General features: G+C 31.3%; 2 protein-coding genes across 3 annotated transcripts; one reads left to right on the top strand and one right to left on the bottom strand.

Moving 5' to 3' along the window:
• Nucleotides 1-4,631: 4,631 nt before the first annotated feature.
• LOC123923810 (ethylene-responsive transcription factor ERF096-like) lies at nt 4,632-5,387 on the bottom strand. The gene has a single exon (XM_045976542.1). It carries the CDS (start codon nt 5,343-5,345, stop codon nt 4,728-4,730), a length of 618 nt encoding a protein of 205 aa, XP_045832498.1. The 5' UTR covers nt 5,346-5,387; the 3' UTR covers nt 4,632-4,727.
• Nucleotides 5,388-10,656: 5,269 nt separating this feature from the next.
• Nucleotides 10,657-13,881, top strand: LOC123923811 (calcium sensing receptor, chloroplastic). Of its 2 annotated transcripts, XM_045976545.1 has the most exons (6): nt 10,657-11,077; nt 11,159-11,392; nt 12,295-12,487; nt 12,689-12,830; nt 13,136-13,267; nt 13,541-13,881. In XM_045976545.1, the coding sequence occupies exons 1-6, from the start codon at nt 10,853-10,855 to the stop codon at nt 13,776-13,778; spliced, it is 1,164 nt and encodes a 387-aa protein (XP_045832501.1). In that variant the 5' UTR covers nt 10,657-10,852; the 3' UTR covers nt 13,779-13,881. The 2 variants fall into 2 exon arrangements, with proteins under 2 accessions (XP_045832501.1, XP_045832499.1); XM_045976543.1 differs by having other exon boundaries at nt 10,714-11,077; nt 12,295-12,830.
• Nucleotides 13,882-14,843: the final 962 nt, after the last annotated feature.

Below are 14,843 nucleotides of genomic sequence, written 5' to 3' on the forward strand. Positions count from 1 at the left end.
TTTCTCATGGATTTCAATTCTTCTCTCATCAGCTCTCTCTCATTCTCTCCGATATCTTCACCACCACCAACATGTTCACCGCCATCACTTTCTTTCTCATTGATGTCTAATTTTCTGTTTATATTTGCAAAATTAAGTTCTCTTCTCAATCAAATCCTCCGACCGGTTTTAAGAACATCCTCTCCAGTGGCTTCTTCAAATAGCAAGGTTTCAACATGCTTCTTAATCCCTTCCTTATTTCATGATTTGATTTCATATTCTAATTTTGATTTTTTTTCTCCCAATGTTTTATTGTTTCACAAATTAGGGTTTGATTTGGTAAGTTTTCTGAACTTTGAATTTTTCAATTTTCCCCTTCTGAGTTGTGTTTGATTTCAGTTTTTTGTGAATATTATAATCTGATTTGAGTAGTAATTAGTTGCTTCTTCATTTCTCACATAGTTTTTTTTTTGTGCAATCAGAGACTGTTACTCATGAATTTGAGGAAAAAGGTACATCATTTGTCAGTATTAGCTTTAGTTTGATGAATTTGGAGGTAGATATTCTCTCTCCCTAATTTACATGGTTTTTTTTCTAGAATTTTTTCTTTGAAAGCAGCAACGTTTGTAGTTACTGCTCTCATGGTATTTGTAGTTACTGCTCTCATGGTATTTGTAGTTGCTGCTTTCAAGAGGGTTTCACTCTCATGGTTTTGTTGTTTCTGTGAAGAGTTTAAAGGTATATTTACATTGCTATTTACTATATTTATGCAATTTCTTCAACGTTCATTTCCACATTTCATTTTTCTCTTCAATTTAGTTTTTTGTGATGCCTCTGTTCACCATTTGCTTTAGATTAGTCTTTTTGATCAAGCTATATTTATATGAAAGAGGTTTGTTTGAATTTGAATTAGTGTATTGAATATGAAAAAGTATCTTCTAACAAACCATAATGAAGTATTCAAGAGAAGGCAGACTTATTTTAGTATCCTGCTTGCAGGTAGTACTAAGTTAAAACTAAGCTTTAAGAATATGCTTGCATGTAGTACTAAGTTCAAAACATATATACACATAAAAATATTGATTAGAATGAATTGTATTGTGTATGCATGATATTTATTAGGTTTAGGGAAAAAAATTATTGTGAAATAAGTTAGTTTGATTGAATGTGTTTTACAAACTTTGAGACTAAATATATTTGGGCAACACTACATCCTCAAAATTAGTTGATATGGTTAGTGATATGTGGTTTTTTGCATAACCACATGCTGCATTCTTGCTAGCATTTGGATTGAAAGATAGGTCTCATGTTGAACCTTCTATTCATAAATGCATATGGAACTAATTTTGAAAAAGCTACGGATCAATAAGGGGAAATCAATGATAATAAGTAAAATCTCATTCTTAATTCAAAATATGTAAATTTTTAAAGCAGTTTTCTGAAATTTTTCAAATATCAACTGAAAAGTCTGTTTGGATTCTGGTGTTATGAAGCACACTACATGTAGTAGTTCTCTCCTTCTCCTCCTCACCATTACATGTCTTTGTGTATGATTTGACTTTGAACTTGAATAAAATTGAATTGAAAACTTGACCTGTCTACAGACTACTACTTCTTTATTCATGGTTATATTTTGATTCAACAATATGATTAAGTTCTTTTAAATTTGTTTTCTAATTTTGTGTTGTTGCTTTTGCTTATGCAAATAGGATGGTTATAAGAAGCCGAATAGTAAATAAGGGAAACTCCTATGATTAAATAAATCTCAACAGTTGATGTATACAATTAGATTGATTGTTTTATGTATTATTTGCTGATTTTGATGACATGAGTTGTAAGGTTTTCTTTATCTTTTTCTAGGTGAAATGAAAACCGCATTGAATTACAAAGACTGCCATATTCATTATCATGTTTGTGTATTTTGAAATTTGGATTCAATCGTATAAGCATTGAACTGAAGCTTACAAAATTTCAGACTCATTGCGCCTAATTTAATGTTTCCTTTTACTTTGTAAATTTGTAAACCTTATTTTGTTTCTAAAACTTTTGCGAGGTTCAACGGTTGCTGATGTCTTAATTTGGAGTTGTACTCAGATTGGGTTCATCGAATGCTTATCCTTAGTTAGACCAAGCATTATAGTTTTCTACATTCTTTCAACTGATTTTCTACATTTTGTCTGCACGTGACATTTACAATTTTCTATATTTTGAATTATTTAGATTTTGATCTGTTATGCTCAGAATAGGAACAAACTACAAGATGAATTACTTTTGTCACGACTGTTACAATGGAGATTAACATTAGCTGAGTGGTTGATGTCATGGAATTTTAATATTGCTATCATAAATAGTTGAAGGGAGATTGATTAAAGAGGATGAAGGGAGCATAACTCAAACTATGAGTGTATAATGTAATTGATAGGAATCAAGTTTCAATGTAGAATTGGAAGTAGAAGGTTATGATCAAATGGTGAGGATCATTGTGAGGTCATTCATTTTCTTTCTTTTATTGTTGTCATTGATATTGATCTTCACTTTATTATCTACTACTGGTTGTTTTTTGACAGAGGATTTCCTTCCTCCACATGGGCTATGGAGATGGATGCATAAGCAAAACAATTTAAGAAGTACAAGCTCTAAAGGTCAGTAATTAAGCACTCAGTTAATTGTTTATTTAATCAGTCACTTTTGTTGTAAAAAATAACCTTTCGTGTTTTAAGAAAGTTAAGCACAACAATTACATCGACATGACTCTGAAGACTTATGTGGAAATTTTTGGAGATTAATAAGTATACTAAAATTTGTATTAGTATAACTCAGTTTGTAATGTTCTATAAAGTTTACAAAAGTAACTTCTGATTAGTTAAAATGATAGTTTAAAGGTCACTTTGCACATATAAGTGTATATGGAAGCACCTACGGGAAATTATTTTAAGAAATTTTTGCTCTCATGAGTACTTATACATGTGGTCCTTTATATGGATTATTGATTGTTTTGCTGCATTTGTGTGTTCTATTTTGTCATAGATAAGATTAAAATTAAAATTTTAATTCTTAGACATCTGCCTTCTTATTTGGTATTGAGGTTTATTATGACTGTAGTATTATAACTTTGATATAGTCAATTATGCCTCTTATACACAGATAGCTTACTAATTAAATTTCTGTTGTACATAGAACTTGATGCACTTTATATTTTGCTAAACTAATGCAACGCCACATTCCAAGAAATTTAAATATACTTATATACTTATGTTCTTGAAGAAGCTTCTTTTATATTTATATAATTGCTTTATATCAAGTTGCTGACATGTACAATTGTACAACAAATCAATTGCAGCATTGTTTAAGACTCATAGAAGAGCAACTTATTTCAACTTAAAAAGGCCACTGAAAGTTATACTCAAAATTGGTCGGGACTTTATACCCAATACCAAGTAATTGGCGCACATAATGTGCCATATACAAGTAGAAAAGCATGAAACCAGTTTAATACAAGTACCAGTTCTCATACTACAAGGAAACTCTAGAGTTTGTGGAAGGTCAGCTAAAGCCTGAGTGCATCTATGATAGACACAATTTTCATTTTACTTGCTTGATACAGTATCTCAATTTCTATTGTATTGTGTCATATTAATGTTTTGTACACTGCAGTTTATATTTGTATAATGTCTCAACTTATATATAAGAGGTAGAGATTGAGCACATTCTATTTGTATTGCCTTATTTTTCACCCTTTACTTTATTTATAGTGCAGAATCGAAAGCACTCAATAAATTTTAACCAATATATAAGTTTAAAAAACATTTATGTAGACTCAAATTTTGCACTTTGATGTAAAATAAGAATACTTTGATGTATCAATGACATTCCAACCTAAGGGATGTCAATGTAATTTTCTCTTTTATACACATGAGAGGATGTACGATTTTGACTTTTGAATCTTATTTTGGTGTTTTTTTATCAGGTGGTTTGTTATTTTCTAACTCCAAGTGATATCTCATCTAATTACATTAATTTTTGGTTAGAAATTCTAACTTAATAATACAACATAGTGATATAATTTAAGTTTTAGCATTAATAAATTCCAACTTTTATATCTCTAAAAAACACACGAGAGACCGTACGATTTTGACTTTTGAATCTTATTTTGGGTTTTTTTTTTATCAGGTGGTTTTTTATTTTCTATTTTACTTTTTAAGTTAATAGGTTATTGTATTTTCTACATTACTCTACAATTTTATTTTATTTTACACAATATGTTTAAGATAATTTCTCAATCCGTCTCCCAAAAACGCGAGGGCTTGCCATAACCGTATTTTTAGTACTTCTATCATTTGATAACTGAACACCCATATTTTGTACTAGATGAATTTTATTCTTGAAGAAGGAGTTCAGGTCAAAAGGTTTTTGGAGATAAACATCAATGATGGTCATGTAAATGGGAGAAATATCTTGGTAACAATATAGTTTTTTTTTTTTTTAATATTTGTCTGATTGTTATATTTAAAAAATCTTATGTCATTATTTAATCATATAAGCTATTTGTGTCCCGTGCGTTGCACGGGTCCGATTACTAGTTTGTAACAAATATCCGCAGCTACATAGTGAACATAAACATAAATTAATAACTGAAGTTTGATATGGAAAACTTAAGACAAAAACAAAAAGAAGAATAAATACTTAAGACATACTTGTTTAAGGGGTTACTTAATTAATTAACATTAACAATGAAAAATTAAGAATCACTAATTAAAAGAAGGAGCAACAACAACAGAAGAATAAACCTTAGAACTTCCAAATGAAATTCCACTACACCCTATAGCAGAACCTTCACCTTCATCAGCAACAGAACAAACAATAGTTTCTTCGACAATCGCGTCGTCGAGCTGATCATTTTTCCATGGCATCATGAAACTAGAATAAACAGATGAAGAAGATGAAACTGCATGGTTTTTCATCATTGCATGTTTAAGAAGCTGAAAAGCTCTTGGATTCTTTCCTAAAATGCTGAAATCTTGTTCATGAGTATTTGGAAAATTTGTTTTTGCATTTCTTCCTCTAAGAATTCTTGCAGCAGAGTCATAAGACATAGCAGCATCTTCTGCTCTGTCAAATGTTCCTAACCATAGTCTTAGTTTCTGTGATGAGTCTTTGATCTCAGCTATCCATCTTCCTGAAGGTCTCTGTCTTACTCCTAGATACTTTTTCTGACCCTTGTTTGATATTTTTGGAATTTTCTTGAGAGTACTAGTTTTTTTGTTCTCATTGGATTTATCTATTTCATGAGAGATTAAAGACATGTTTTTGTTGTTGTGAGTTTGATGAGTTTGGTTTGGAAGTTTTGAGGTGTCTTTGTTTTCCATTAGAGTTGGAGAAAAAAGGTTAGTCGTTTATGAAAACAAAGTTGAGGACTAATTGATCATTAACAAATTAATGGCTTATGTAACCATGAGGTTGATGAATGAGGAAATTAATAATATTTTTTTGTCATGGTTTTGTCTCTTCTTTGACAATATACCAGCTTCTTACGTGTTTAAATTTTGACGGTGAAATTAGAAGAATCGTGAATCAGAGTGAGTTTTTATATAATTTTGCCAAAAATTACACTTTAAATTTTTAAAAAATTGTCTGTGATTTTTTCAACCTCACCCTCAGTTCAAACATACATTTAATTTGTTATTATTTTGACGAAATTGTTATTATTATAAGTCTCACTTTTGAGATTTTCTTATTTTTTTCATATAAGAATGTTTTTCAAAATTACACATGTGTTAGGGAAAAATTAATTATTAAAAGGCATCTCATTCAAAAAAAATTTTGGTGTTAACATCTCATTCAATCTTGAAACATGCAAGTACATATATGAGGAACTATTACTCCTTTGAGTTGTAAACAACTAAACATATAATAACTAAAATGTGGTTTGTATTGTACTTTACCTAAAAAAAGAATAGGGATATTGTATTTTATCCAAAAAAAACAATTTTATCCAAAAATAAAAGAAGAATGGGGATATTGTATACATATTCTAAAAGTGTAATGTAAAAGGTTTAGATATTTCACACAATTTTCCATGTCACATTTATGCTCTCCTATTTTGTCTTATTTATCCATCATGTTATTCATCACATTTTTTTTATTCTTTCTCCTTTTCCTTTTTTCTTTACACCACTTTAAACCCTATCATAGAATGTGACAGATAATATTATATTTTGTTGTTAGGGAAAGAAATAAAAAATAAGACAAGTCAGTCTTTCTTTACTCCTCCCATCTACTCACATACGGCAAAACACAATAGGTAGAAATATATAATATAAGATCAAATCTTACACGAATATAGTGTTTAATTATTTGGCATAATTTTTGTCAAAAAAAATTATTTGGCATAATTAATCTAAAACATAAAGATACAATAAAAGAAACAAAAATGCTAATATGTGTCCTACATATATTGAAGAATTAAATATAGAAATATTGTTTGAAATGTGTGTAAAAACTAAAAGCTTCTTAAAGTAAGTATTTTTTTATACTATTTAATGCAAAATTTCTATGTTTTGATATTTTAGCATGTGTCCTGGACTAAAACCTGGACTAAAACGTGAAAATTAATGAATTGGTCCAAGTGATAAGGATTTTGATCTCCTTAAACATATGATTAGGGGTTCGATTCATGGCTCATGCGTATGGAGAAAATTTGATTGGGAGGGGAGAACCACCTTGTGTGTTCATTGTTCAACAGATTCTCCGACGGAGATTAGTTATTCCTAAAAAATTGGGAAAAATATAGGGAAAAATGTAAACCCCTTTACTACAAAAAAAGAAGAAAAAAGTCGACGATCCAAATTGTTCATACATAAAAATATTTATTGGGGAGTCCGAAGAGCATGAAAATAATAAGACTCATAATGAAAGCTTTTAAACAATTGACGCAACATATCATTATCTAAAATCTTATAAATAAGTCATTTCATTTGTAGTAGAGATTTGAACTTTTATTTTGGTAAACCAAATGTATCATTTACGCGTAACCGTAGAAATTAATTTTCTTGATGTAATTGCGATCAACTTAATATGTTGACCTCTCCCAACAATTTTTTTTTCATTCGAACCGACCCAACAAATATTTTTTCATGCAGACCGGCCGAAGATTGAACATATAATCAAACCTATAATCAAATAATTAACGAGGCCAAATATCACCTACCATTTGTGTCATACTATAACTACTAACTAGCTAAGACACACATTGCAATAGGAAATTAAAATCACAAAATTTCAACACTAACTAGCTAGGATACATATACATTGCATGTATGCATTTATGTATTATGGAACTCTATGAAGGTAGTTAAGACAATAGGTCATGATGATACTTTTTGAACCCATTCATTACTACTACTAGAACTAGAATGAGATGAGATCTCTTGTTATGGACTATTGTTGAACAAGTTGGTTAAGAAAAATCCAAGGGAATGAGTGTGATGTATAAGGTGATATTATTGTAGTTAATATATTTGAAAATGAACTGTGTTTATATGACAAGTACCCCCATAGGCAAAATTCCAACAGCCTACAAACAAATTTCACACCTCAAAAGCTTGAAAACAAACAGAACCCACATGCCTCATATTCAAATTTAAAATTAATATTCAATATTTGTCACATAATGTGTGTCTCTGTTTGTCATTTTTAGTTATTCCAAGTATGCTCTTCACAATTATACAATTAATTAGCTCTTAATTCTGACGCACTGTGAATTGAATCAGTATGAATAGCTTTTCTTGTTGGATTATCTTACCATTGTGTTTAGGATAATTTGTAGTTTTTTGCTTAGAATCTGCTCAAATAACCGACAACAATTCCATTACAGTTACGGGGTCAAGAGAAAGAATTGATAGAAATGAAGAAACAAAAAAGCTTAATCTTATTAATGAGCCAAAGTGTTAGAGAGTCTTACATTGGATAAAAAATTATCTGAATATATATTTATAAGTGATGATAATTCTCACTTTACAAGTCGATTCTGTAAGATTTAGATAATCTGAATTTAAATTCTAAGATGATATTTTCTCAAGTCATTAACCACTTATATCCACGCTCATATTTCCACTATTGGTGAACTTGTATTTATAAATCATCTTATATTCCCTCCGTCTCAAAATGAATGTCACAATTTGACTATGTTCCCGTGAATTCTCACTTATATCCACGCTCATATTTTCGCTTATGTGCATTATTCACATAAGCTACTTTGACTATATTTTTCTTCTAATGTATAAAGATAAATATTAATATATAAGATGTTGGATTTGTTTCAACGAATACTTTCAAAATATTAATTTTTTTTAATAATTTTTAATAATATATAATTAAAGATATTAACAGTCAAAATTATGCATCGACATGTGTGTATTGGTCAACAATAATTAACACTTATTTTGGAACGTAATATTCAGTCACATTTAATTGATTTTAAAAAATATTTTAAAAGTGAAAATCAGTCACTTCCTTTTAAAAACTCTCCATCCAAAAATACCTTTAAAGTATATTTGAATTTACTTATTCGAACTTATCATTGGCAAAAGCATTTGTAGCACATTTTTATAAACTTGGATCCTTGAAGTTAATAATTATTTTTTTGAACAACAATAATTTTATTAAAACCACTCTACCAAAACACAAGGATCCTTGAAGTTTTTTTTGAACAAGCCAAAATCAGATATTTATATAAACAAAAGTCTACTCGGCACAAGACGTATCAATGAAGACTAAGTAAGGTTACAAAAGAGTCAAAATACAAGGACCAAAAGAAACTATACAAAGGCCAAACAAAGCATCCTTGAATTCAACTTGAAGTTAATAATTAGTTGTTATATTAATATTTATTCACCTTCATCTGAGTTTGAATTTCTATTTACGACATTTTAAATTTTTAACTCAAATCAGTTGAACTATATTCCCTTCCACTTATAAAAACATCTTATAACTTGGATCAAAATAGTTGAACTTTATTTTATCTTTTGTTGTATACATAACTTATACATAAACGCTTTTCAGACTAAACACTCATGTTATAAGATGTCAATTAAGCTATTTATCCAACAAAGGACTATCATAGATACAAAGGAGGTGTAGAGAAACTAACTAGAATGAAACATGTAAATATAACAAGCTTAAAACAGAAATAACCAACCACCTCCCAACTACCTAGTAACTAACAAGCAAGACTACGTACAAGAGGGGAAAAGAGGGAAGAAAATAAACAAAATGGTAAAACAATGCTAATGAACAAAACCTATAAACGATTAAGACAATTACCTTTGATATATTATCTTTACACTTCAAAAGATTAAGACACATTTGTAAAACTCAAGGTAGATTATACTCTTTTTCATTAGTGGTGATAGGAAATCCAACAAAATATGACATCCCTATCGTGACAACGACTATCTCAAGCAATGACATTTTATACCAGTTGGTTTTATATGTTGAATCTATCAACAATATGAAAAGTGTTGAGCAATTTCATAGATTCAGGATGTGCCTAGAAAGTATCTTGAATAATCATCGACTCGTTCATCATTCTATATTTTTCAACATATTTGTGAGCCTCCAAACATTTCAACAATTATTGCATTTCTGATCTAAAACTCCTAATGGACTTTTTTGTATCTTTGGCACACATTTTAAACTTACTTTATTTTTGTTGCACTTTCATAAATTTTATTTCATCTATCTTTCAAACTCATCAAAATATTTGTTTTGGTTGCACCATATTTCTTGTCATCTTAACAACAAACTATCTCTCCCCCACATTTAAAGAACAATAAGAATATGACCTTCAAATTTTGCTCCATGTGATAGTTATGTACCCCATCCACAACACCAAGACTCCATTTTTGGGTTGCCAAAAATTACAATGCAATATAGGGGCATTTTCCAAATTTTGAGGGGCCTAGGAGCAATATAGGAGCCTAAAGAGCAATTTTTGATTTTTTGACCCCTGGTCTGAGACATAGTTTTTGGGCTTAAGTGTTACCCGTTGAGGCCCAAATTCTTATCTTGTAATTGGATTTCCCACCCCACCACTTTTTGGAAGATTATCGTTTTATGCTCTCCAACTCAATCTGGGCTGTGGGAGAGGGATTAAAACTACTCCTCTGATATTGTACATAAACAACCATTATTTTTTAAAATGTATTGAATAATCGATATATTTAATCTATAACATAGATCAAATATATCAGTTATTTAATAAATTTAAAGTTGAATTGTTTTTTATATGTGAGACTAGAGAGTATTTATTAGTAAAGACGGGACAAAAATGTGGGCTCCTAGTAAACAGAGAGTCTGCATAATTGGAATTATGAATAGACCAATGCAAAACATTAAAAACGTTTTTTTTATAAACCAAAGTGTATTTTCCGCGCGTAATTGTAAAGACTAATTCCCTCGAGATAATGAGATTCATTTAAGAGGTTGATCTCTCCCAAAAAACTGTTTTTCTATGTGCACTGGCCGGATGTCGAACCCAAGATCAAATTGTTAAGAGACCAAAGTATCTATGCCACACTATGTTGGTAATATTAAAATCATATCTAGTAGCTGTTTCATAAGAAAAATGAATTATAATCACACATAAATTCAAGTTCAACCTACCAATGAAAATGTTGGAAATAATTTTCTCCCTCAAAACAAAAATTCCACGTAGATTGGTGATGTTGTAAAAGCCTCAGACATAGATGCTGCATGGATGAACCCAAAAACGTGGTCGAATCTTAGGATTTCAACCACACATCTCTCATCAGTATCACACTCCACTTCATTGCTCTATCATCAAACAACCAACCAAAACCACTAGCAACTAACAATGTCAATGGCGATTACAGCCATGGCTTCACTACCAACAACAACAAGAGCTTGTCTTCCAACTCCTTCAACTTCACCTCACACAATCACCACCTTCTCAAAACCTCAATTTAAACGCATATCATTACCAACTTCAACCACCATTTCACTACTTTCTCTCTTCACCATTCCAAATGAAGCCAGAGCTGCCATACCCGTGGACCAGATTGTTTCTTCTATCACCCTAGTAAGTTTTTCTTTCAAAGTTTCAAACTTTAACAAATTTCTTCCTTACCCGGTTGCTATAATTGCATTTTTGTTTTTGTAGGTGGAGCAAACAATTGATCAGGTTCAAGGTTTTTTGGACTCGGCAGAACGTGGTCTTGAAGCTATAGCGAATTTTTTGAAGCCGGGAATCGATGCCGGGTTGCCAATTGTGCAGCAGGCTGGGACAGAAGCTTTGAAATTTGCTTCACCAGCTTTCTCTGAGGCTTCTAAGAAGGCTCAAGAAGCACTTCAAAGCTCTGGTCTTGATACTCAACCTGTTCTCACTGCTGCTAAGGTTTGCTTAATTTATTGAATCTTTTTATGTTTTCTTACACCAATTTTATCTTGATTGATAAAGATATTTGCTTTGCTTATATCTACTACTATGTGCATGTTTGGTTTGAAGTTGGCAAATTACATTAAAAGTACTTTTCTATAGACAAATAGACTTTGATTCTATGTTTGGTCATTCCTTCAGTCTGCTAGCCAAATTAAGTATGGATCTTTGATAAGAATATTAGAAATTTGGGTTGAGCCTAACTCAACCCTACAAAACTGGCATGTAAGGCGAGGACAACCACTTATAAACACATCTTTAGGCCTTATCTCATCCAATGTGAGACTCTTAATAGTCTCTAATACTTATTCATTCTCCTTAAGAGGTTTTATCTGCTAAGAAGTCCCACATTGGTTGTGAGATGTCCTGAATATATGTTTATAAGTGAAGGCAATCTTCACCTCATAAGCCGATTTTGTAGGGTTGAGTTAGACCAAACTCACAATTCTAAGATAGTATCAAAGTCTCCTCCATGATCCACTGGGCCACCTGCTATCAGCTTTCTGATCGGGTAATATGATTCTTGGTAATTACATGTTTTAAAGTACTTTTGATAAGTATCAGTCCCTTCCCTTCTGTGCTGTTATTACAATTCTTCAAATGACAATTCAATACGGAGACTGTGTGTCAAATAGTATAATCATTTAATGTAATCATTTTAAACTTAACTGAAAAATTTAATCTACAAAATATATTATAGTTGATTAACAACAAAAACAGTACTAATAGAACAACACTGAAGTTCTTTCTCAAATGAAACTATATTTAAGCTTTCATGGAGTTATTTTCACCGTTTTGCTTGATATTGGAAGAACCAAGTTAGTTTATCAACCTGATCCAGATATAACATTTGATTTTAGACAGTGGCAGATGCTGCACAACAAACATCCCAGGCGATTGAAGGTGCCAAGCCAATAGCCTCGTCAACTATCGAAACCATATCTACTTCAGATCCTACTGTGATTGCTGGATCATCCGGTGCATTATATGTTGCATATCTCTTGTTTCCTCCAATCTGGTCTGCCATTTCCTTCAACTTTCGCGGTTACAAAGGTACTACCGTTGACATGTTTCCATGCGAATTTTTTCTGCTTGTATTGTATGGTTACACAAAACCAATGGACTTGTTAATTTCCAATCCTCTCTGGCCCGGGAAGCCGAGAATGTTAACCATCAGGAGCACGAAGAAGAAGCGCCTTATGTCAAACAACATTTTTCTTTGGCTGATGCTTGTGCTTTTCTTTGAATTTGCAGGAGACCTAACACCAGCTCAAACACTTGATTTGCTATCCACACAAAACTACGTTTTGATTGATGTTAGGTCAGAGAAGGATAAGGACAAGTCTGGTATTCCTCGCCTTCCGTCTAGCGCTAAAAACAAGATGGTTGCTATTCCGTAAGTGCCTTCACTCTAGTACTCACTACAATTTGTATGGAGATTCTTGCCGAAATCACACATTTGACGCAGTCATGCAATCTACACCGTGAAATTAAGATCTGACGGTTTGCACAATGCATGACTGCTTGAATGAAAGAAATCAAAATCCAACAACATGAGCGCGCTTTACACGCTTATTTATATGATGATCAAACACTTGCTAGAAAACTGAATCTGAAAAGCATAAAAACTCTATAATCATGATTAAATTATATATCTAGCTAGAACGAGCATCAATTGTTGTGGTTTTTATTTGAACTCAGATTGGAAGAAGTGCCAAGCAAGATAAAAGGACTAGTGAGGAATGTGAAGAGAGTGGAAGCGGAAATAGCAGCATTAAAGATTTCATATCTGAAGAAAATTAACAAAGGCTCAAACATTGTGATATTGGACTCGTAAGTTTCCTTTCAAATCTATCTTATTATTAACTAACGATTTTCAGTTCATTATGCGGTGGATGATTATCAATGAATCACTGGAACAGACACCAGACACAACATTAACACATTAACGCCATTAATAATTTTGAGAAAAATAGACGTATTGAATGTAACCAGATTAGTTGGTATCATGTCAGTGTCGGACACCTCACACACTTGCAATCTAAAGTGTCTGTGCTATTATTATATATATTTTTCTTAATTTTTGGACATTGCTTGTTATATAAGGTACTCGGACTCGGCAAAGATAGTTGCAAGAAAGCTAAAGGGGCTTGGATTTAAGAACACATGGATAGTTGCTGATGGATTTTCTGGAGGCAAAGGGTGGTTACAAAGTAGATTAGGAACGGATTCGTATAAAGTTTCGTTTGCAGAGATCTTGTCTCCATCAAGAATCATCCCTGCAGGTGGTACTAGAAGTTTTGGAACAACCAGCAGGCAGAAACTTCTTACTGGAGCTGACTGAGATTCTCTTTCTTTTTCCTCACTCAACATTGAACTCTTTCAAATATATATATATAGATATGTGAATGTGCCTTGATTAATGAAGTCCTCCAAATTATATTCAATTGATTATCTCTTTATTATATATTTCAAATATCTTTTAATTACTTTTTCACTTGTGTATGATTTTAGTGGTAAGTGAAGGAGCTTGAACACTTCCTTTTTATCAAGTCTAATCCCTATGGACTATGGTGATCCCTCCAAAAGACCATAGCTCACACTATCACTCCATGTGTATACTTGACATCAAACATTTCATTTTAGAAAAGTACTTGTATGCCACAATATCAAATAAATATTATTTGGGCACACACTTAAAAACATGTCATTAATTTAAGGCTAGAAAAGGGCCGAAGTCTAGAAATGAATTAAACTACAATAAATTTAAGACTCACTATTTCTATAACTCAGCTGACAATAAAGAAATCGGATGAGCCGGACAATGCTCATAAATTATCAAGTTTGTCTCAGTTGACCCATTTAATTATTTTTATTTAGTTCTTTTACCTATATTTTTCATTTGTGCCTTGTGTGTCTAGATGATGTTTATTTGAGATTGTGACCCTACAAAAAATTATATTCATTTCAATATGTTGTTCTTTCTATTATAAATTTTAAAGTTACATCATATGCATTTCACATAACAAATGAATAATTTTATTGGTCCGGCTAACAATTGTACAAAGCACAAGTTGAAGCATCAAATTAATATAGAATTTTTACTTAGAATTTGTGTTGAAAATGACAATTTTTAAAGAATAAAAACATAATATTTAAGATAAATTTTCTATGTTTGATTCCTTAACTTGTACTCTTAGGAAACTTGTAAGCATGTTTTAACTTTATTAAGAAGAGAGAAAGACAAAATATGATTAAAATGCGGTTAAGACCAACAATGGGATCAAAAGTGTTAGATTCTTACAATACGATGAATTAATGTTTGAATCTCATTTATGAGATGTATCTGCCTAATTAATATGTCTCAGATAGGGTTTTTTTTTTTTTTGACTAATGGAGGTTTAGGGTT

This window comes from Trifolium pratense, linkage group LG4, assembly GCF_020283565.1.
Source record: "Trifolium pratense cultivar HEN17-A07 linkage group LG4, ARS_RC_1.1, whole genome shotgun sequence".
In the NCBI taxonomy this organism is placed as follows: Eukaryota; Viridiplantae; Streptophyta; class Magnoliopsida; order Fabales; family Fabaceae; genus Trifolium; species Trifolium pratense.

Excerpts from the sequence above, each read along its gene's own strand:
- LOC123923810 (XM_045976542.1), bottom strand. The coding sequence starts at position 5,345 with ATGGAAAACAAAGACACCTCAAAACTTCCAAACCAAACTCATCAAACT.
- LOC123923811 (XM_045976543.1), top strand. The coding sequence starts at position 10,853 with ATGTCAATGGCGATTACAGCCATGGCTTCACTACCAACAACAACAAGA. Across the intron at positions 12,831-13,135 it reads AACAAGATGGTTGCTATTCC|ATTGGAAGAAGTGCCAAGCA; the intron begins GTAAGTGCCTTC and ends ATTTGAACTCAG. Across the intron at positions 13,268-13,540 it reads AACATTGTGATATTGGACTC|GTACTCGGACTCGGCAAAGA; the intron begins GTAAGTTTCCTT and ends TTGTTATATAAG.